Source organism: Lytechinus variegatus, chromosome 1 (assembly GCF_018143015.1).
Source record: "Lytechinus variegatus isolate NC3 chromosome 1, Lvar_3.0, whole genome shotgun sequence".
Lineage (NCBI taxonomy): Eukaryota > Metazoa > Echinodermata > Echinoidea > Temnopleuroida > Toxopneustidae > Lytechinus > Lytechinus variegatus.
The window spans coordinates 94009710-94032001 of record NC_054740.1 but is presented as its reverse complement, the minus strand read 5'-3'; the positions used below and the strand labels follow the sequence as shown (position 1 = coordinate 94032001).

General features: G+C 36.3%; 1 protein-coding gene across 1 annotated transcript in view; it reads right to left on the bottom strand.

Moving 5' to 3' along the window:
• Positions 1–8562: 8562 nt before the first annotated feature.
• The window catches only part of LOC121429058, a 33170-nt gene continuing 19440 nt past the window's right edge, over positions 8563–22292 (bottom strand). Inside the window, exons 2-3 of the mRNA XM_041625965.1 lie at positions 14633–14683; positions 8563–11701 (exon numbers count right to left, since the gene is read on the bottom strand). Of these exons, the coding sequence (XP_041481899.1) occupies positions 8628–11054 (2427 nt within the window). The 5' untranslated portion in view covers positions 11055–11701; positions 14633–14683 and the 3' untranslated portion in view covers positions 8563–8627. The remainder of the gene's footprint in view (positions 11702–14632; positions 14684–22292) is intronic.

Below are 22292 nucleotides of genomic sequence, written 5' to 3'. Positions count from 1 at the left end.
ACTCATATTTTGAAAATAATACTGAAACAAGAAGAAATGTGATTCTCGTCCCCTACATGTAAATATCTGATTATGCTGTATCTTCAGTTTCTGGTGGTTTCTTACTGTCATTTTTATTTTCATTTTTTTTTAAATTATTTGTTTAGGGGTACGAGTAAAATAAATGTTTGTCTGTTACTTTGTTTACTTTGCATTTTAAACTTCTGTATTGCATATACTATATTACATTATTCATATAATTTTCCTTGATGTATTTATACCCTTTTACACAGGATTTTCTTAGCCCCGGACTATCGCTAACCCCGTACTATCCTTAACCCCGTACTATTTTTTTTCCTTTTCACACATGCCAACCCCGGATAAGGAATGCTTGCTTTTCACACACGAAACTCGCTAACCCCCGGACTAGTGGTTTTTGTCGATCATTCGTAGTACAAGTACTTCACTTTTCACTCGTACACTTCACTCGTACACTTTTTACACACGCTAAAATTTCCTTAACCCCGTTCTATCGCTCTTAGCACCGCAATTGCTGGGATGACCCTGCTTTTTTGCAGGGCCAAATAATCCCGTACTAAAGGTGGGGTTAGCCCACTTTGCAAAAATGTTGTGTAAAAAGAAAGTGCCCGTACTATAGGTGGGCTAAATGGCAATTTAGCCCCACCTATAGTACGGGGTTACGGAAATTTTAGCCTGTGTAAAAAGGGTATTATAAATTGTTCTTCTTAAAATTTGCACAAAATTAAGTTTCAGCTTTCTACAACTGTCGCCTTATTACACCTATGATTGTGATGCTGATTCTAACAATAGTAATGTCATCCTTGAGAAACCTACAAATAATCATCATTAAAAACATTTACGCAAATCTATCCTTAGTACTTGGTAATACCTGTTAATACATATATTTTCTATGTCGTATTAAAGGAGAATGAAACCTTTAAATTTGGAACAAGATAGCTTGTGTGAAAACAGAAAAATCAAAGAAATAGATCAACGAAAGTTTGAGAAAAATCGGACAATTAATGAGAAAGTTATGAGCATTTGAATATTGCGATCACTGCTATGGAGATCCTCAAATTGGCAATGCGACAAAGATGGTAACAAATATGTGTGATGTCACCTGTGAACAACTCTCCCCATTTCTTTAGTATATACTTAAATTGCCTCTTTCATCACATCTATCTGTAGATCGTGTGTTCTTTCTATAGGAGGGCATGTACATGTAATACAGATTTTTAAAGAATACAACATGGATAAAGAGTTTGTAAGAAAAAGCAAAAAGAGACATTTTGAGGGTATTTTATAGTCCATCAATGTGAAAGTTGTTCACAAGTGACATCACACATCCTTGTCGCATTGCCAGTAGGAGTATCTCTATAGCATTAGTGTTTGCGATATTCAAATGCTCATAACTTTCTCATGTTTGTCCGATTTTTCTCAAACTTTCTTTGTTCTTATTCTTTGATTTTTTCTGTTTCGACACAAGCCTACTTGTTCCAAAGATATCATTTCCCTTTAAATATTCCCGCATGTACCATTCATAGACATTGTTAAAAAAATAGTCTCTGAGTTTTGCTGTACCCCATTAGATATTGAGGTGGCGTTTAAAGTATGATGAAAGGTAAATATGAACTATTGACTCTGAAAAGACACAAACCTGGCTGAAAATATGTGTAAACATAGGGTCGGATTCGGGACAAAAGATCGTAGCAGAAAAGCAAATAAGAGTATTTTAGAAAGGTGGAACTAATAGATGTGAAGGTGCAATTCACAGTAGTGCCAACTTTATGATTTCTTACTATTGGTATAATTAATTATTGTTATTAAGAATTTATAATTGTCTTATTTTAATGGCTACCTGAGTTCGCTCGTAGAGTTATTTAACATTCCATAAGAATACATTACCTAGTTGGGTTCTTCTTATATTGCTATTAACATTTGTTCATATTGAAATTGTTTGTGCGAATGTCAAATTTCCAGTTGATAAAATACAGGTAAATAGGCACACTTATTAAACCTGCAATAAAACTGATCCAAGCGAAAGCTTCGCAGAAGGTCAGACTTAAAAGTTAATACCTAAAAAATTACACAAATTGGCAATGTCAAGATTAACTATTGCTTAGTCATATCACACACACACACACACACACACGCCTTAGACACGCACACATCAACCACGCACATACATCCACTAGCAAGACCTCATTACGTGCAGCAGATCGACACACACGCACACATATCACATATTAAAAAACGCACACAAATTGCAATATCTCATGCACATCTCAGACACATGGAGGCGAGGCTAATTAAGGAGAGAGAACCCGAGAGTCTAGTCTTCTAATCAGAATTAATTCGTGTACTCGATGGACAAAAAACCCTAAGTATTATTCATACGATATGAGATGATTTAGGCTTTTACATCTATTTTATTTCCCTTGAAATATTCAGCATCTCGCGGCAATCCAAATTTATATTGACTTTGGTGTGGATCAATATTATATTCCCACCCATCCCCAATTAATAAAACAAACACGTGACATTGATTTCGAAAAAGAACAAGGTCCAGGAAGGAATTCAATACAGGATACCAACATTCCACTCTTAAATCTCACAACATTCCATCTTTTTTTCAAATCCTAAAATTATTAAAAGAGACTCCGTACGATCTTATTATTTCACATCAGAGTCCAGACTTGAACCTTGAAAGCATGTGGGTGTATGGCTATAGTCACCTATACACATCTTGTACAATCGGCCACAAAGGTAAGTTAATACTAGTATTCATCAATGTACGATATCGTGCTCACCAAGCCTATAACAGATGCCAATGTTTATGATAAGCTGCCTTCAAGTTTAGTGTGAGATGCCTAACACAGATGTCTCATCATTCATAAAATTCATTATATTCAATGATGATGCTAATAAACTCAATATCCATACTCGTTTCTATACATACCAATATGCATGGACATAAAGGTAGAAGAAAAGCTAAGTGGCTAAACCCACTTTTCATTGAAAAAATTGAATTTCCCATATCAGAATACTGAGTATTTAAATTTTGTATCAAAAATAACATTTCCATTACAATGTGTGAAAAGATAGGTGAGAGGTTTGTTTTGGGGGCTTAACAGTAAGTATTCTAACTATATTAAAGAAAATAACCAATCACTCCCCCTCCCCTCAATTGGTATTTAAAGTGCGATATGATTCAGCATTGCAATACAATATTAGTCTAAAATGTACTTCAGTAAGAATGTTAAAGATGTATAATATATCATAAGCGTGATGTGATGATTTTCACTCCATTTCACGCAATAGCCCGGGTAATATTAGAATGAACATGGAATTGGAAACGAACAAAGGAAAACAGAATTATATCGTACCGGTTTATCTTAATTTGCCATTTCCTTTGTTTCAAATATTATCTTCAGTATAGCGGCTTTTCACCACATGATATTTCAACATGTTATATTTGCCATAGAGCACAATGGAAAATACAGGATTTTACCCCAAAGATTTGTGTTTTCTTTTATATAATGTATATTAATATTAACCAATTGTATTACTGAATGATGATAGCATGGTGTACAAGGCTTGTTGAATGATATAAGGATAAACAAATCACAAGAGCGAACATACATAATGCACTTATCATAACCATAACTTTGACCTACGTAAGATTGGCGTGACTTTCTGAGCAAATGTCATATTTTCTGAGCATGTTGAGATAAAGGTTCAAATGGTAATGACTTTTAGATGGATCTTAAATCAGATTGACAACAAAATACAATTGAAAATCAGAAGCCTCTGTGATAGAGACAAGCATTGACTTGGTGATTTGAAGTATGCAATGTCACTTACCTCCCCTCCTCATCATGTCATTTTTAAATTACGTTTAAGCGAGAATTCATCTGGGTAATAGATAAATAATATTATTGGACACGAGCTGGGGATAAATATAGAGAGACAGAAGCACTTTTACAGACAAAACTAATGTCATTCGAGACAATTAGCAAGAGCAGTGTTTCAGGCAGCTGTGTCAATGCCAGCTAGCCGTGCTTGTTGTCACAATGAAGTGATTTTGTTTGATTATGATAACAAAAGGGTGCTCATCTCGACACATCTAATTACCAAGAGTCCGAGGTGGACGCATAGTGTAAGGTCATTTTAAATTGAATAATAAAATGAATTGAAAGGTAATGGTTCACTAATTGTACGTGAATTTTGATTTATGAAAATAGATCTAACATCATGGCTAAGTGAAAGTAATATCGGCTATGCAGAGAATTCAATTAATAGGGCTCTGACATTTAATATAGAAACTAGATGGATAAGTGAGATAACCCTCATGCAATATCTAAATCTATATGGATTTTCTTTACTAATTCATGATGAAAATGATATGGTATTTTCGAGCTTCCAATGTGTATTCAATAAAAATAAATGATTTTCTATCCCTTGTTTTACAAGACACTATTCAATATTTCAAGAATATACCAGTTTGACTTGATATTAGTAAGTGTGTACATTAAACTGAGTGACACGTGCTAAGTATTTGTCAGTCATGGACGAAAAAGATGTGTTGGGTTTGACCAATCTCATCAAGGTAACCTCAACTCAACTAATTCTTTTCTTAATAAGCATTGGATTTCCTGAATGTATTCCTACAGGAAAGCACAAATCAAATAGCAATATGATATGACCGGAGACCCACCAGGCAACCAAGTAAAAGTCTATGGTGAGGTCAACCATACAAGTGTAGAATACATCCTTTCCTTATTGACACCCCATAATCAAAATAATTCAATCAATTAGCCAAGTGGGGTCGTCGTAATTACATGGACTCAATCAAGGTATTCTCAGGTCACAGACCCACTCAGGACTATTCTCAATATTTTCCATTGGGGCAATTTCCAGTCCTTGAATTTTTAATACCCTTTCTAAGGAGTAAAATTGCGTTTCCTTTTCAAACTAACCATTATGGGACTGAAGCTAATTATTAATGTACACCCAAATTACTTTGAGAAATGTCAAATTCAACAGCTTCGAGAGCTTTGCATATTAATACTATAAAATAATACAAGTCAGTAAATTATTTTATATCTATACTTTAAATCTTTACATATCTACAGAGTGTGCCTTTATCATCATTTTACAATTTAAGAGTAATTATAGTTCTTCTTTCTTCTGAACTTTCAATCTTGTCAAATTCATAAAGTAATAAAATCCAGCTGCAAAAACTTAGGAACGCATATATTAAGATCTGAATAAAACATAGAATAGGCCTAGTAGGGTATCGTTACACATTTTGATTTGTTTTTCCTGTTTTGTATTTCCCTTTAAAATACAATACATTAGTATGCCTTAATGAACAAATTAACATTCTATAATTCAAGATATATTTGAGGTCTGTATCAAAAGCCTAATGATTTAAGATGACATACGAGAAGAAATAGATAGTGGATACATTTCAAAGGGCGCGTCACTGCCGCCTATGTATGATTGATACAAGCTAGCAATGATTAATACACCACAAAGAAGATACTCCCTTAACCAGAATATGACCCTCAAAATCCATCCTAAATTAACCACCTCTGACTAATATAAACAAAATATGTTCACAGTACCATCTAAAAATATATACAAATGTGTAATGAAATTATATTTGCAAATATTTGTTGCTATTTTTTATTCAATGTGTTTATATTAATGTCTTTTTTCTGTGATCTTTTCAGCAAATTTAACATAATTGAATTTAATATAATTAATTAATTAATTTAACATAATCTAATTTTTATTTAACATGAGTATTTCAGTACTAATTCATGCAACTGCAAGCTCATTTATGATATGTTTTGTAATTTTTAGACAGGGTTTTTATCCAGTTTTAAATTCTTTGCATGTTATATTCTGAAACGCTTGTAACTCATGATGTTTTTTTTAGCAATTGCAATATTAACATGTACATTCTGTTGTTTTGGGGGTTATATTTTATTAGATTATGTATATATTTCAGATTGTGTATGTTTTTCTTTGTACTGAATGATCAATAAAACTATTTCAAATAAGTATAACTCCCCCCCCCAAAAAAAAAAAGGATATTCATTAAATTATTTATAATATCTATGCAAAAACACGTTTACGTAGAGACAGCATTCAGCTAAGTTATGACATTCCTTTTTTACCACTTAAACTATGTACATGGGAAAACACATTACGTTTGGCTACATGTACGATTGTGAACCATGTAGTTATTATTATAAATAGTGTACATAATATTAGTGTGCAGACTGCAGATGGCATAATGTCAATGACGAAATATTTCTGATAATGGGACATATTTTGAATTATGTTTGTCTGCCTGTACAGTAATTTCTAATGTAGATGTACGTATCGTTTCAAGAGTAAATCACATAAAACATGCAGTAATGTGGACAATATTCCCCGAGCCATTGGCGAATCTTTATCGATTTCATCAAGCTAATTAGCATACAAACTACCGCTTGTTTACTATAAATGGACTAACTGCATGATATTCTCTTTTCTACCACGACGATTTATATTGTCAACCACAATACATGCGGCAGAACAATGAGTGGATTCTTATTGACCATCATTGCTCGTTTTCTTTGTCGTATTCATATGCAAATTGTCCAAAGCGAATATTAATGAAGAGCGACAATGCGCAATGGAATGAAAATGAGTAATTCATTTCTTTGTTTGAGCAAGATGCATGTAGTGTAGCCTCCCTTCAGTAGTATTGGCGTTGTTAAATCCTACTATAGTAAAACATTCCATACGTCTATACAGTATGCTGGTTGACCATTGACGTATTAATCATGATTATGATACATAATTCAAAAGTGTATCACATGACATGAAAAAAATTAATGTTCGCTGCAACCCAATACACATCAATTTAAGAATGTCTGTAGAAAGGCTAAAATAAAAAAATAATTAAAAAATCTCCGCCCTCTAGCATACTCCAATGACGTCATTTTGGTAAGAAATTACTAGTGAACCACATTGCCTTTTATGATCAATTGCATGGCTTACCATGAGTAGATTTGAGAAGTAAAGTATATGCTCGCGTGCTGCTGCACTATTTAAAGGGCAAACTTAGCAGAGTGTAAACTGGCTTATGAGTTTTCCACTTTCTCATTTTTTGTCAGATTTTCCATCCTTTTCTCAATCTGGGTTCATTGGATGAGGTTGACTTGTAATAAGCTATTTAGCTTGTAATGACGTTACGTGAAGAATATATATAGAGCAAGCCATTGGATCATGTGCAATCTTATTACTAATATGCGTGGATGGAATAGTGATTAAGCAATAATCTATCTTAATCGTTTTTATGATCACTCACAAACCTGTACTAGCACACAACACAGAAGTCAAAGGGTAGGCCTACATATCCACAAGGATATCAAGAAAACATCTATAACATTACAATACTAACTTTTCTTCATAACTGTAAAGAAATAGGCCTAACCCTTTTTATTTTGGCATACAAACGCTTTCTGTCATACAAATTACAAATATAAAATAGCATAATAGTTTATTCACGAGAGGGAAAATATTGGTAATAGTGCAAAGGAGGTAGGGCATATATGGTTATGCACGTTTTGATAAAGGAACATATGGGCGTGTTGATGGCGTGTGTCAGGCTATTAATCACTCTACATTCACCTGTATACATCTATACATGATCAAGGAAGTTAATTGTTATGGCACGATTATTTTTTTTCTCCTTATTTGTAACCCAAAATGCCTGGTAGCCGGTGCCAATTCTATCTGGACAAAATATGTAATCATAATGAACAAGCTGTGGCGACCAGATAAAATGCGTCATTCTAATCAGTGCATGACGTCACAAACCAAGAGGTTTCTTCATGGTGTATAGAATGAAAACTGCAATGATGAGCACAGCGTTATATATTTCTGAAGTCATGAAATCAATGCATACTAATGATAACAGAACCAGGAATAGAGCGAAGCGATTCTGTTGAATTGTAATAGGAATACACATTCCTGTTCTCTACCAATGGAAGCAATGGAGGGTGTAATTGTGGGTGTGAATTTAGTTCGATTCATTGGAATCCAGGTTTTCCCACCACGTGTGTAAGTGAGAAAAAAATATAAAATATACCAGCTCCTGTATTGTGGGAATAACGGGTTGGGCATGACAATAGAGGCTATTATGATGAGAGCGTGACATTCAATGTAAACAAGTTACTCATCAAAAAACTTGGACGTGATTTAAAAGAAGTTCACATGACCCATGACCTAGTACAACTATCTCTATAGTGGGAGATGCACTTCAGAAAAGTAGAATTGTTCAATATAGCCTACCTCAGGAGTTGAGGCATCTGGATGTTTGTGATCATTATTGTAGGATTGACAGACTGGTGTCGTACAGAACATGGTATGATTCATTCCAAACTATTGATTGACATATTTAGTAAATCTACCAGAAATACATAAGGTGTTGTGTGTATAACCCAGACCATTATTTCAGAAATGTGGCCGGGTGTGATATCCTGTCAGACGTATTGATTAACAATAATTTCACTCCTAAAGGTGTGGAAGATTTAACGATCATTTTGTTACGCATATACAACAGTTCATAGTTGGTTGATTATTATTAGCATATGAATGTGATTGGTAGAACTTACCTCAAGGCGTGTCTTTTCCAGTTCACGTTTAAACTCCTTCCGTGTCGCCTCTGAATCTACGAGTTTCTTTCTCAAGAGTTGGTTCTCCTCCTCTGTCCTGGCTCGCTTCTCCTCCACCATCTCCAGCTCCTGGTGGAGCCGTATTGAAACATCTTTGGCAATTTTAAGTTCTTGTTTGAGCCCCAGGATCTCCTTATCGACGGTTTTATCTTCCTCTTCGGATCCACTCCCTCCAGCCGAGGAGACCCTTTCACTGGACCCACCCCCTCCTCCTCTACCACCTGTAGTAGCAGCACTACCTAACCCACCCACCCCTCCCGACTCCCCAACATGCTTCATATGCTGTTTTTGCATTTCATCCATCTGCATCATTAATATTTGACATTTCTCTTCCCACTCCTGTCGCTCCTGATCGGCCTGTTCCACCCTCCGATCAGCTTTTCTTAACCTATACTGTAGGATTCTCCATTCTTTAGTAACCTGATCTAATTCATGTTTAAGATCACGGTACTCCTCTAGATCCCCCTCCCTCACCCTATCAGCAGCCTCCTCTAGCTCCAGCTGGAGCTCTTCTATTTCCTCCTTGTAACATTCAATTTGATCTCTAAGATCCACGATCATGGTTTCAGAAGCTGTTACCCTTGCCTGCAGTTCAGGCAAGCTTAGATTCTCCACATCTGGATCCATGGTTAAACATGTAGTACTTCCACTATCATCCATAGAACGCACGCGTTTCTCCAAGGCGCCATATTTTTCCTCCCAAGCGCGTATCTCTTTCCGTAAGCTCTCCACCTCCGCCATTTCCGCGCTCGCTGCTCCATCCCCTGCCACTTTCTTCTCCATGTTTTCCACGATACAACCACTCTCAACCTCAGCTACAACCCCATCTTGTTTTTCTCCTTCTCCTCTACTTGGCGTTTGTTTCAGATGTTGTTCAGGGAGGTTGTTTTTATCCGAGGCGGTGTGTAGAGTCTTACCAGCATATTCCGTGTCTACGGTCCTTAATACATCCTCCATAGGAGCACCGCTTCGCGTGCTGCTGACATCCTCATCATAATAATTATCCGAGTTCACGTGAATATTAGCCAAGCGTTGTGTGTACGACGTAGAGAGCGCCAATGCATTGCCTGATTGCTGGCTGTGTGTCTCGCTTCCAGGCGTAGCAGTAATAGGGGTTTCCACATTAGCATTTTTACTGTCGATGACTCGCTCTCCCTTCGAATTACATACCCGCGATTCTTCGCCGGTCGATTCGGGTCTTACAGTCAATAATACCCCAGTCAATCTGTCAGGCTCCGTTTCTTTATCGCCAACACGATCGGGTAAACTGACCGACTGATTGTCAGGTAAACTATCCCCCTTTCCATCGTCTATTGACCGACTAACAAAGCCTGAATGTAAGCGAATATTTTCCAGACTACGAGTTCTTTCCAAACGGAGTTCGAATCCATTGTCGTCTCCTCTCCCATTCCTTTTGATATCACTCAATATTGAATCAAGGGATCTATTAAGGTGTCTTGAATCGGAAGGTCGAGGGTCCAAACCTGTCCTTGACCCCCTCTCACTGCTTTCCCTCGAACCAATCGACCCATTCACTTGTACCTCGTCCTCTCCATTATCAAGCCTCTGATCGCTCTCTTCCTCGTCGTCGAAATACGTTATGTCATAATCATCGATCTCCCCAAGCGCCCCTAATGAGGATAAATCCGTGTAAGTCGCGTATATCGAAGCATCAAACGATCGTGGTTGTAAAGTGGCTGTAAATTCCGCTTCCCTTGCTCGTAATAACAGATCATCGTTCTCAAATTCATCCAACGCCCCTCCCCCATTCGTATCTGGTTCGAACACAGCTGGCATGAAATCAGGTACATCGAGAGTGAGAGGGGCGTTTTGAGTTCGTGGACGGGGTGTCGATGTAAACAAATCCATAGCATGTGCACTTGATGAGGTCATGGTCAGGGTAGTCGAGGTGTCTTTAGATCTTAGTTTACTCTCCTCAACCACTGAAGCAGAACGAATAATTCCTTCATAATTTGATCCACGATTCCGTTGACTTCTACTCACTGCATTATTATTATCATTCACACTATAACTAGACAAGATCGATGGTTCAGTATCATACTGTGACAGTGGGCTGTTGTCTCCATGTTTAGCCCGTGTGGCTACCGGGTAACCCTGTTGCTTGTCTCCTTGGTGCTCACCGACGCTTTGCTCATTTATCGTAGTCCGAGGCGTTATACTCGACGTTAGCTCGACATTGCTTTCAAAGACGGCAGCAATCTCACCCATGTGTTCCCAGCCAGCGATCGTCTTCCTACCTCCACTGCCTCGTACACTCGCTGACGTCGAGTGCTTCGAAGTGTCTTGGGCATTCATAGCTCGCGACGGGTTTGACAAACACTAACAAAAGAGAGCAACAGCATTCGCATTCCATTCATCGCAATCTTTTTTCAATCCAACACTGATTTTACGTTCTTTGTCCCTCCTAAATCCTTTATTATCTGCCACAGTGCTTAGTTGCTGCTCGCTTTACTTCTATTTATATTTCTCAACCCGCTATATACTCCAATGCACAGGCTCATAACACGGAAGAGTGTGTGTACTTTGAAACTTCACCCTGCAGGTTGCAGGCAAAGAAAATGCCGGTAAAATGTCAACAAAAGTCCGACCTCCTTACTTGTAGTACCTCAAGTCAAGCACTGCTGTAAACAAAAAAATCATCCGATTATAAAAAGCAAGCTAGTCGCTAGGTAAGTTAGTAAATCGTAAGCTCTGCGTCTTAATATCGCTCATAATTTCGTAAGTGTTCCTTGCTTTCTGGGTGTCGACATCTTGATTAGGATTCATCCACCATCCACCAATCCAGTCGATCCAAGGTAAATATTAAATCATAGCGAATAATATTTGTTACTATTGCCCGCGGCAAGTGGCAGTCTGTCTGGCTTACTGGCTTCCAAATCGCGGAATAGTGCTTCCAGTCAACCGACACTCTGATGTCACGTAACCAAACCAAAGTGATATTCCTGCATCAAGACAGAAAGTAAAAAAATAAAATGATGGAAAAGAGACATAGAAAAGTACAGGTTGGGGCAAGCTTCAACCCCACGTACATGAGATCTCACTTGGCGAACGAGTTGAATGTTAAGGAAACTAAACCTGGATTCGATCTATCATACCGAAGGGAAATAGATACGCTGAGAGACATAGTGTACCATAAAAGAAAAATAAATACTAAACATCAAGTTGAACGTTAATTATTCGCAGACAGACTAGCAGCGATCTTAGGTCCCGATATGACGAAACGAATGAGAGTTGGGATTGAAGAATAAAATAAATTTCACCTACAGAGGCAAGTGGGTAGAGAAGAAGGAGAAGGAGATGAGTGAAGAAGGGAAGGGGTATAAGAGAGGGGTATTTTTAGTTCAACTTTGTTTAGGGGACCCCTTTTGGGCGGTCGCAATTATGACACAAGTGAGCAGGATATGTGAGTTGAAACTGAGAGAAGGGACACGGCACTGTGCCAAAAAGTGGCTCGAGTTTAGCAAGAAGTAGCCCACTCAAATTTTAAAAATAAAATGATGATCGAAATCTAGGTTTAGAGTGCATGGATTTTATGTTCTGAAAACTAAGACTTTGAAACGCTGATAATATTGTTTGATAAACCTAATAAATGGGTTGAAAGTAGATGTATCTCATTGAATACTTCCTAATGTATTCCAGCAGTCAAAATATTCCTGAAAAGAATGGACACAACATGAAATTGTATTTCAAACGGACCAATAGAAAGAAAACTTCCATTTCATAACAATCCATGCGGTATGCCCATACTTAAAGTTAAACCGTCGTATGAAACGTGCAAAAATGTAGAAGATATTAAACACTAATACGAGTCACATAATTAAAAAAAAATAATACGAGACATAAATGTCAATTTATTCTTTTTAATAGATGTTTCAGGAGGTAACTTTGACAGTATACGAAGAGACAGATGATTCGGAATGATTTCATTTTCAAAAGAAATGTCAAAATTAAGAACAAAGGAGAAAAGGCTCACCCCCCACGACACCCCTCTTTGCACCTATCCCTTATTCAATGCCTGGATCAATCAAGTTATTCAATTTCGACACCTGTTAAATGTGTCATAATTCCCTTCGTGACCGACACTAACACAATAACGATACCTTCTTTGCATACATTATTTATGATAGGAGTGCAGTTCAACCATTGCTGGAAAACTGTTATATATATGACACTCAAATTAAATGTTACAATAAATGAGGGATGATTGAATTATTACCATTATTACCTTTCGAACTCGATAATCACAGATTTTCATGGCCTCATTGTTGCTGCAGGGTGCTTTCCCATATTTCACCTTGTCAATGTGCTCAATGAGTTTGATGTAATTTCTTGTTTCGATTATAAAAAACAAACCAAATCTTCACACAAAAATAATTTGTATTTCCTGAAGTTTCTGCACATGATACGTGCATATCGTTCAACTAATGACGACTGTACTTTATGATCATAATAAATCAATACTATTATATCATATACTAACACTATATGACCCAACAAAAGATGACATGAGGGTTGACATTTGCAGTCTCAACACATGGCGAGAATGAATTAAGAATTATGTTGTAATGGAAGTGGATTTTCTTCTCTCTCTTTTTTTTTTGCTGACTCGGTTGATAGACTCAAATAAAAGCTATTTTGGGGAACCGTCATGTGTTGCGTGAGTGGGCAGGACTACCTTGGACAGATTTCAAAATTAAAATCTTTGACAAATAATCCCAAAAGACGAGGGGAATGTCGCTTAGTGTATGTACTACTTTATGCAATAAAGAATAAACCCAATGTACCTTAAAGGGATGGTCAGGGCTGAAAGTATTTATAGCTTAATGAATAGATTAGAATTCACTGAGCAAAATGCCGAAAATTTCATCAAAATTGGATAACTAATAACAAAGTTATTGAATTTTAAATTTTGCAATATTTTGTGAAAACAGTCGTCATGAATATTCATTAGGTGGGCTGATGATGTCACATCCCCACTTGTTCTTTTGTATTTTATATGAAATTAGGTTTATTCATTTTCTTTCCTCCAAGAACTAGAAAAATTGGATTGACAACTGATTAGTGCATTAGATATTTATTGCTGCAACTATAAGGGAGACATATCATTCACACAAGTATGAAATAATGAAAAAATTATGATTTCATTTAATAACATAAAAAACGGAAAGTGGAGATGTGACATAATCAGCCCACCTAATGAATATTCATGACGACTGTTTTCACAAAATATTGCTAAATTTTAAACTTCAATAACTTTATTATTTGTTATCCGAATTTGATGAAATTTTGAAATAAAGACATGAGAAATAGACAGACGGATAGATGGACAGATATATTGAAGTTTACCACATAGGGGGAAAAACAGTTATTTTTTTAAACCAATGTTAAAATGAATAATAAATGGAAACAGAATTTGACATTAAGAATGCAGAAAATTGAATGACGTCATGAAGGTCGTCTTCGCCAGCAGAAGACAACGGATATAACGGTAATGGATGCGACATTTTATTTGACAGATTTCATATTCTGAGTTCCAGTAGAGATCATATGCTAATCATTATCTACCATGCTATCTGATTTAGGCAAGCGACAAGTTGCTTTACGTGCATTTCGTGTCATGGTGAACATACATCTCTATCATATGAAATTATTGTTATCATATTATTTCTATTAATATCTAATTTATAAATTGCAATGTTTTTGTGCAGACTTTCGATAATGATGTTGTAATTCAACATAATTTAATCTCTTTCATGCTTGTTAAGGTTATACATGTATATCAAGAACAGAAATAAGTACCTTTCAGATTAAAAGATTGTTGATAAAGAGCAGCATGGAACAACATATTATCCATTACTACATGATAAACTTACCAGTGTAGTATTTAGACGATGTCAGTATGTCAGTCGGTGGTATTTGTTAATCTGTAAAGAGACATCCAAATAGAATAAGTATTTTAATAAATCTACTTTGTATAGGAAGACAAACTAATTATATCACGATAATATTATCTAAAATACCACTCTGTTATCTGAAAGTACACATAAAACGTCTTCAAAATGATAGTTTTAATTTGTTTTATTTTGATTTATTCATATCGTTAAATAAAGGTAGAATGTCACGGTGATACCTGTAACAATGATAATAATGTTAACAGTTTATGAAGAGCGTGATGGAAATATCCTTCCCTTAAAATAATGAGAAAATAATTCTTAATCACATATAACCACGCGGAGAACTCAACGTCACAACATTTTCACCACGAGAATTAACACGATTAATGTTCGGATTTATCAAGGAAATACCAGGGATCAGGACCGGTCACTTGATTGCTGACAAATTGGTCGATGATTGACCATTAGTCACGTGACCTGAGAGTCATTTACCATACCTCCAGACTTACTCCTCATTAATATGACCAAATCTCTATAAAGGTTCATCGGGTGTCAGACTTTTCCCATCTGAAAATCTTTTATTAATCCAGTCGCGTGATAATCTTATTTGCCCTTCTAGAGATTTGACAGGAAAGACGTGGGACATTTTAAATGATTGTTAATTATATATTTGGCCATGAGATGAGATTATGAAATATAGTGAAATAATCCGTTAATAGCTTATCGAGTAAAGGAACGTTTTGACTTTGGACAGTATTAAGGTAAGTATGGTGAAAAATGGATATTCCCAATACACATACGAACACCCCCCCCCCCCTCCCACTACCAAAACACGCCCAAACACACACAACAGCAAAAGCACCACAACCAAGACAATCACAGCACTTTTAAAGCGAGTACAACTTCGAGTTTCAGAACCCCGGTTCCATGGGCGGAAATCTGTCCCCAAAGTTAGAGGGGAACAGGGGCATTTAATTTAAACCAAAAACAATTTGACCAAAAAAAATTGACCAAGAGTCTTTGTGCATATCATATATTAAAAAAGAAGAACTGACAAAATAACACAGTACATGTGATCGGATTGTGTCTAATTCAAGGGCAGTCGGGAGCAATGACATGTATACTTTTTCTAGAGCACCTTAATATTCTGAATTGTATTTCTGACAATCCACTAAGGGACAGGTTACAGTGACTAATGGTATTGTGTCATTTGACAAAGAACAGTCACTTCCTAATAATTAAATCAAACACATCACTGTATTATTATACTTGTTCTCAAACGTATCCATTATTACTTTCAGTAATTCTGTCTGTCCAACATCGAACCCGAACCCCCATAGGAATTCCCTCTCCTGTTATAATCATCTACATGCTCCACATTTGGGGCAGGCTATCCCATCCCTCCCTACCAACCATGCCTGCACACTTTCCCCAAGTCTATTTCTCTCTCTGCGCCTCACCAGTACATATTTCAGTATGAATACCGCATGGGGCAACACAATTTAGCATTTATGACATAAAAGTTGTCATTAATTGTAAATTTACAGAAAACCCGGCACAAGAAGATACAATCAAATGTAAATACTAAACGTTCTTTTTTTCGTGTTAACCCCACCTCGCTGAAGCTAGCATCAGCAACGCACACAGTGCAAATACTAACAGGGGCCGCGGAAGCGGGGGGGGGGGGGCTGGGGCTTCAGCCCCCCCCCCCACTTTTTTCAAAAACCGCGTACAAAACGTAAAAATGACCATAGAATTGTGATTTTATGCATGGTCAGCCCCCCAACTTTGACAACCGTTCCGCGGCCCCTGAGTAAGAGTTTCTCTTTATGCCCCTTCCCCGTTCCGCACAGAGCGCAAACGCAGAATACTAAAAAGGGCTGTTAAAATAGTACCTATAAATGAAAAAAAGAAATATTCATGAATTACATTAATATTTACCTGTTTATTATTACCATATATCCGATAAAATGTCCTTTCAGTATGGTTTAAATCCAAACTGATTCGATATAAACAATTCAAATCAGCACAATGTTCAAGATGAAAAAGTTGCCTTACTGAACCAATGAATCAATAAAATCACAAGATCATACGCTCAGAGATTCATCAAAGTCGTTTGATACTTCACCAAAGTTCTTGAAACCATCCAAGGATAATCTCCGTAAGTATTCAAATAGCTGACTTTTCGAGTAATATCCAATCTGGGAATGGGTAAAAGAAAAACCACTTTGACAGCTTTGATCGCTCTGATGAGTTTAATAGACGAAGGAAGTTCAGTTCTCCATGTCTGGCGTGAGTAATGTGATTCAAGTTTGGATTGGCTTTAATCGATCTGGACAGGGTTCTCATTCCCTGTGGGGGCAGGGGAGGGGGGCACGACGGGTGGGAGGCACAGAGAAGGGTTGTCAAAGGGGGTAGAATTTACACCTTACTAGTTCTCTTTTGATAACTCAGAAATACAGTAGTTTCTACTACATTTACAACATCGTTAAAATTACACATAAAATGGCATTTCGGAAAGTAATTTATCTGAGAAAAATTGGACAGCGCGCACTTTGCCTTTGGCACTGAAAAGAAGTATACAAAAAACAACAACTAGAATGTCAAAGATAACTAACCTGCCTTACAACTATACTAGTACAAAACTATATCACCATGAAATCCCATCCAAACACTGCCCCTCTTCTTTTCATAATTGTCATAACGAGGTTTAATAAAGTTCGTTTTATGCAAAATATGGATTATGATCAACAATATTGGATTTGTAGGCCCTATCAAAATTTCTTATTGAGAAAGATTCAGCATGAAAGTGTTCTTAAACCATTACTACAATCAATTTCCCTTCTCTCATTACTAACGGATAGGAATTAGAGATTCTTAATACTACTTTCATCAACTTCGCAAATTTCCTTAATTAATGAAGCCCACTAATTCACGAATAAATCGAAGTAAATTGATCTATCTACAAACGGAAGGAAGGCATGACATCGGATATTGTGAAATTTACTCATATTGTCAGAGAGACACTCTAGATTTTGTTGAGACGACGGGATCTTTATTATTCTTTAAAATAAAATGATTTTATTGGAACTATATTAAGTGCCCCTCTGACAAGGATTGTCTTCCAATTTTGCAGATAACCCTATGGCCCACATTCTGATTTAAAGCTGTGGTTTAAATATGGAAAGCCAAAAGTATCATTTTTTTTATTAAGTTGTGTGTTTCTTATGTTTACTGTGCTCTTTCCTGATTCATCGATGGTGAAGACAATCATCTATTTATACTTCCTAGACAATCATGAATGATTTGAGAGCCAAATGAGCTGAAGTATTATCTCTACTGTTTGTGATTTATGTAACAATTGGCTATCCATACTTAAACCACGACTTTAAACCTGAGTTTAAGTTAAACCTGCTATCAGATTACGGGCCTTTGAGTTTAGTCGCAATCAGGATTTTTATAATAAATAGTGGTGATGTCTTGCAAGAGAAAAGCTTTTTGCATAGACAATTAGACATATGATAGTTCCAATATTATAATACAGGTTTGGATGTTATAAAAATCATACCGAGTGTGGGTTCTAAGTCATCTCACCTGGGTCGAGAGCAGCATAAATCTGAATAAATTTCTTACTGAATGAATTCTAACGCATAATGGAAGCACTTTCCAAAATACTAAATTACAATTGTTTAGAGAGTGAATAGCATCGAACCGGGTGGGGTGGGTGGGGTGGGTGGGGGGGGGTCAGGAGGGGATTTGAAAAGGAAGAAAGGGGAAAGGAAGGGTAAAGAACAGGAAATGCTACCCCCAAAAGACAATCACTAATGGCGACTCACTCTTCCTATTTTCAATTAATCATGGTATCATGACCGGTCAACGATATGATTTACAAGAATTATTTTGTATTATTATTATATTCCGCTTTTACCACAGAAACAGGGATGAAGATAACACGTAATTCACGGTATTTCCTTTCAAATTGTTAACATTAAGAATCATTTCCGTTATGGATTCATGGCATGCTTGTGAAGCATTGCAAAAATGCGATATTCAGTTAGTTTTTGAAATTGAATACGATGTAGCTTCTCGCTGATTTAGAAACCATGGATTTCATCTGACAAGAAAATAGAACTTGGTCATATATCATGATTGCTGTATGGTTCCCATGCCATGCAAATGATAATTACGATAATAACAACTACAACAAGTAACTACTACTACTACTACTACTACTACTACTAGTAGTAGTAGTAGTAGTAGTAGTAGTAGTAGTAGTAGTAGTAGTAGTAGTAGTAGTAGTAGTAGTAGTAGAAGTAGTAGTAGTAGTAGTAGTAGTAGTAGTAGTAGTAGTAGTAGTAGTAGTAGTAGTAGTAGTAGTAGTAGTAGTAGTAGTAGTAGTAGTAGTAGTAGTAGTAGTAGTAGTAGTAGTAGTAGTAGTAGTAGTAGTAGTAGTAGTAGTAGTAGTAGTAGTAGTAGTAGTAGTAGTAGTAGTAGGAGGAGGAGTAGTAGTAGTAGTAGTAGTAGTAGTAGTAGTAGTAGTAGTAGTAGTAGTAGTAGTAGTAGTAGTAGTAGTAGTAGTAGTAGTAGTAGTGGTGGTGGTGGTGGTAGTAGTAGTAGTAGTAGTAGTAGTAGTAGTAGTAGTAGTAGTAGTAGTAGTAGTAGTAGTAGTAGTAGTAGTAGTAGTAGTAGTAGTAGTAGTAGTAGTAGTAGTAGAAGTAGTAGTAGTAGTAATATTGGTGGTAGTAGTATTGGTGGTAGTAGTAGTACGATAATAAAATAATAATGAATAAATGAATATAAATAATAGTAATGACGATCATAATAATAATGCAATTAAGTAATACGATGAGTAATAATTGGAAAAGCAAAGGGGCATTCGATACCCCTTAAACCCCCAGAGAGCGGCAGGTTTGAAATTAGGTGACGAAATATGGAAGTGGCATCACATAATCCCCTATGGGGTCACATCTGTTACCCATGGGATCGGATACTAGCGGCTGTTAAACAGATGGACTTCCTAGTTTGATATGTTTATTCATTGGGGCTACTGGTTGTCAGTTATAACTCTAGGATCCATGGTGAGATGGAGGGTAATGGTTGCCCCTATCAATCAGGTGTGATGACGTAGGGGGTAGTGAACCACCCCCTCCCCGGTGCATTTTCAGAGAAGATAATGTAAAAATGAAATCGGACGCAGAATAGTGGACATCAAATAGGTTGTCTAGTTTAGTCCTTATAACTGACCTTATTTGAAATGGAAAAGGTCGTGGGGAGTCAATGTTGACCTCACAATCAACTATTTCCCGTGCTCCAGGGAAACACTAAAATATAAAACCAAAGGGGTCAAAATCTTTGGATACGGAGAGGTTTATAACAAGAAAGATAAAGAAACGTCGTGACAAAAAAATGTTTGCCGTTGGTATGAATACCAGATATGTGATATTTGACAGAAATGACGTATGGCACATGCGTGTTTTTGACAGATGAAGGAGTGAGGTCGAGTGTTGAGGATCACTTGTTTATAAACAACGAAGAGAGATTGGAAAGATGCGTTCAACGAAATCAAGATGAGATGTTTTAATGCTTTCTTGTCCGGTCTGGGGTTTTTCCCTCCAGTACCAAACCTCTTTTGGCAAATGAAGTAGTTCATACCGTGTCTATGCTTGGTAACATATAAGAACTGCTGAAGATTTCCCAAAATAATACCACAAAATTTTATGTCTAACAAAAAAGAGGGTAGGATATATTTTTGAACAAAATAATAAGACAGAAAAGAAAAGGCATTTACATCAATTTTATCTTTTTACTCGCTAAAGGTCAAAATTAAATTAGTATGGTCCTATGCAGAAAGGGTTTTAACAAAATGAGTTCATACTGTCTGAATAATTCAGAGTGACAAATAAATCTCATTTTTGTTTATTTCTTGGACGGGTCATCCTTCAAAAAGATCAAGGAAGTCAATACGAGTGAATGTACCAATGACTCAATGCCAAAATCGGTTTGTTATTCCTCTACTTTTAATGCGAGGGGGCGCTATTCAATAAAAAAAACAGTGGAAGCAGTATCGAGTCTGCTGATTTAATTTCGGGAGATTATATACCCGTTACTATGAGCGATATTCTATGTTTCACTTTAGAGAAGATATTTCTATTTTTTAAGATAAAAGAAACGAAATCAACAGGCCAACATCACAATATTTTTGTCTGTGGATTCGGGTTGATAGTTCTAAGGAAGTGGGATAGATGCTACTTTATTGTTCTTTTAACCCCACTGCAAAAATAAAAAAGAATCTATTCAGATTGTCAATATTGAATTTCTACGGGATTATTTATGTTCCCAATCATACTTCTTTGCTTTCTTTTTGCTTCCTTGCAGTAGCTTTCTATCCTACTGTATAATTTTCTCAAAATCAAATCTCAAATGCCCCAAGCAACCCCTCACTCCATTCTTCATCGAATCTTTATACATGTAAAATATAAAACATAAAAGAACAAAATATGCCAGAATATCGTGAGTGCATGCATGCCATGAATTCCACACTTTCGTCTTTCTCGTTTGATGTACTGTTTCCAGATATAGAAATATCGCATATTTATTTCTCATCCGAATTCAATAATATTTCAAGTATAACTATTATGTGATTTTTCTCCATTATAATTAAGATATGACCACTCAATTTTCTCCTTCCCTTCTCCTTTTTCATCTCTGTTCATTGTGTAATCTCTTATCGCATATGTCATTGTATGGGCAAAGTAAAAAGCTCCGCCATTTGAAAGCTAGCCTATATACATGAATTTAATAATAATATCATCGTCAGCCTTTCTCTTGCGGCATTCGAGCCCCCCTCTACACCCGTACAATATGCAATTGAAAATCGATCAATTCTGCATCAGCGCGCAAAATGACTCCCAACGTCAATATAATATGATATAGGCAGAAAGCAAAACCTCCACTCGTTATCATCGTTATCCAATGAAAAGGGAAAACGACCATGGCATGATACGTGCAGATGGACTATATCTGAAGTACGACCAAATAAAAAAAAATGAAACAAAAATATTCAAAAAGCTACTCCTATTTTATCTTATGTGGCCAACGTTCTTGGGGACAGAGCATTAAATTCACTATAAGGGAAGAAACAAATTGCCCTTTCAACACAAGCCAATAATACATTGATTCTTGCAACACTTGGCATTGGTAATTGATTTTTTATATCTTCTTGTTTTTAAGTCCAACAATGTACATTCTACAGATGATCGAACAGAATGGCAGCTGGAAATATTTCTCGAACAAGGCATGCTAGATTGATGGAACATTCATTGTTATCCCTAGGCATGCCTTTAAAACAGACTTTAATCTTTGATGCATAGCAGTCACGTTGGATGATTAATGAGTTTATTTACCTATTACAAGCAACGCCACCCCCGATCATTCGAGAAAGAAATAATATAAGAAGAGCTTGCCACTTGCCATAGGATGATTATGGTTTCCTAAACTATGTACTCCATTACACTCTACAGTTTTACTTCTATATTTATTACTTCATTTTCTTCCTTATCAAATAACCGTTTAACAAATTATTCAGTGTCAATTCTTCATTTTTATATAAGAAAGGGACTAAAGAAATACATTTTTTCAA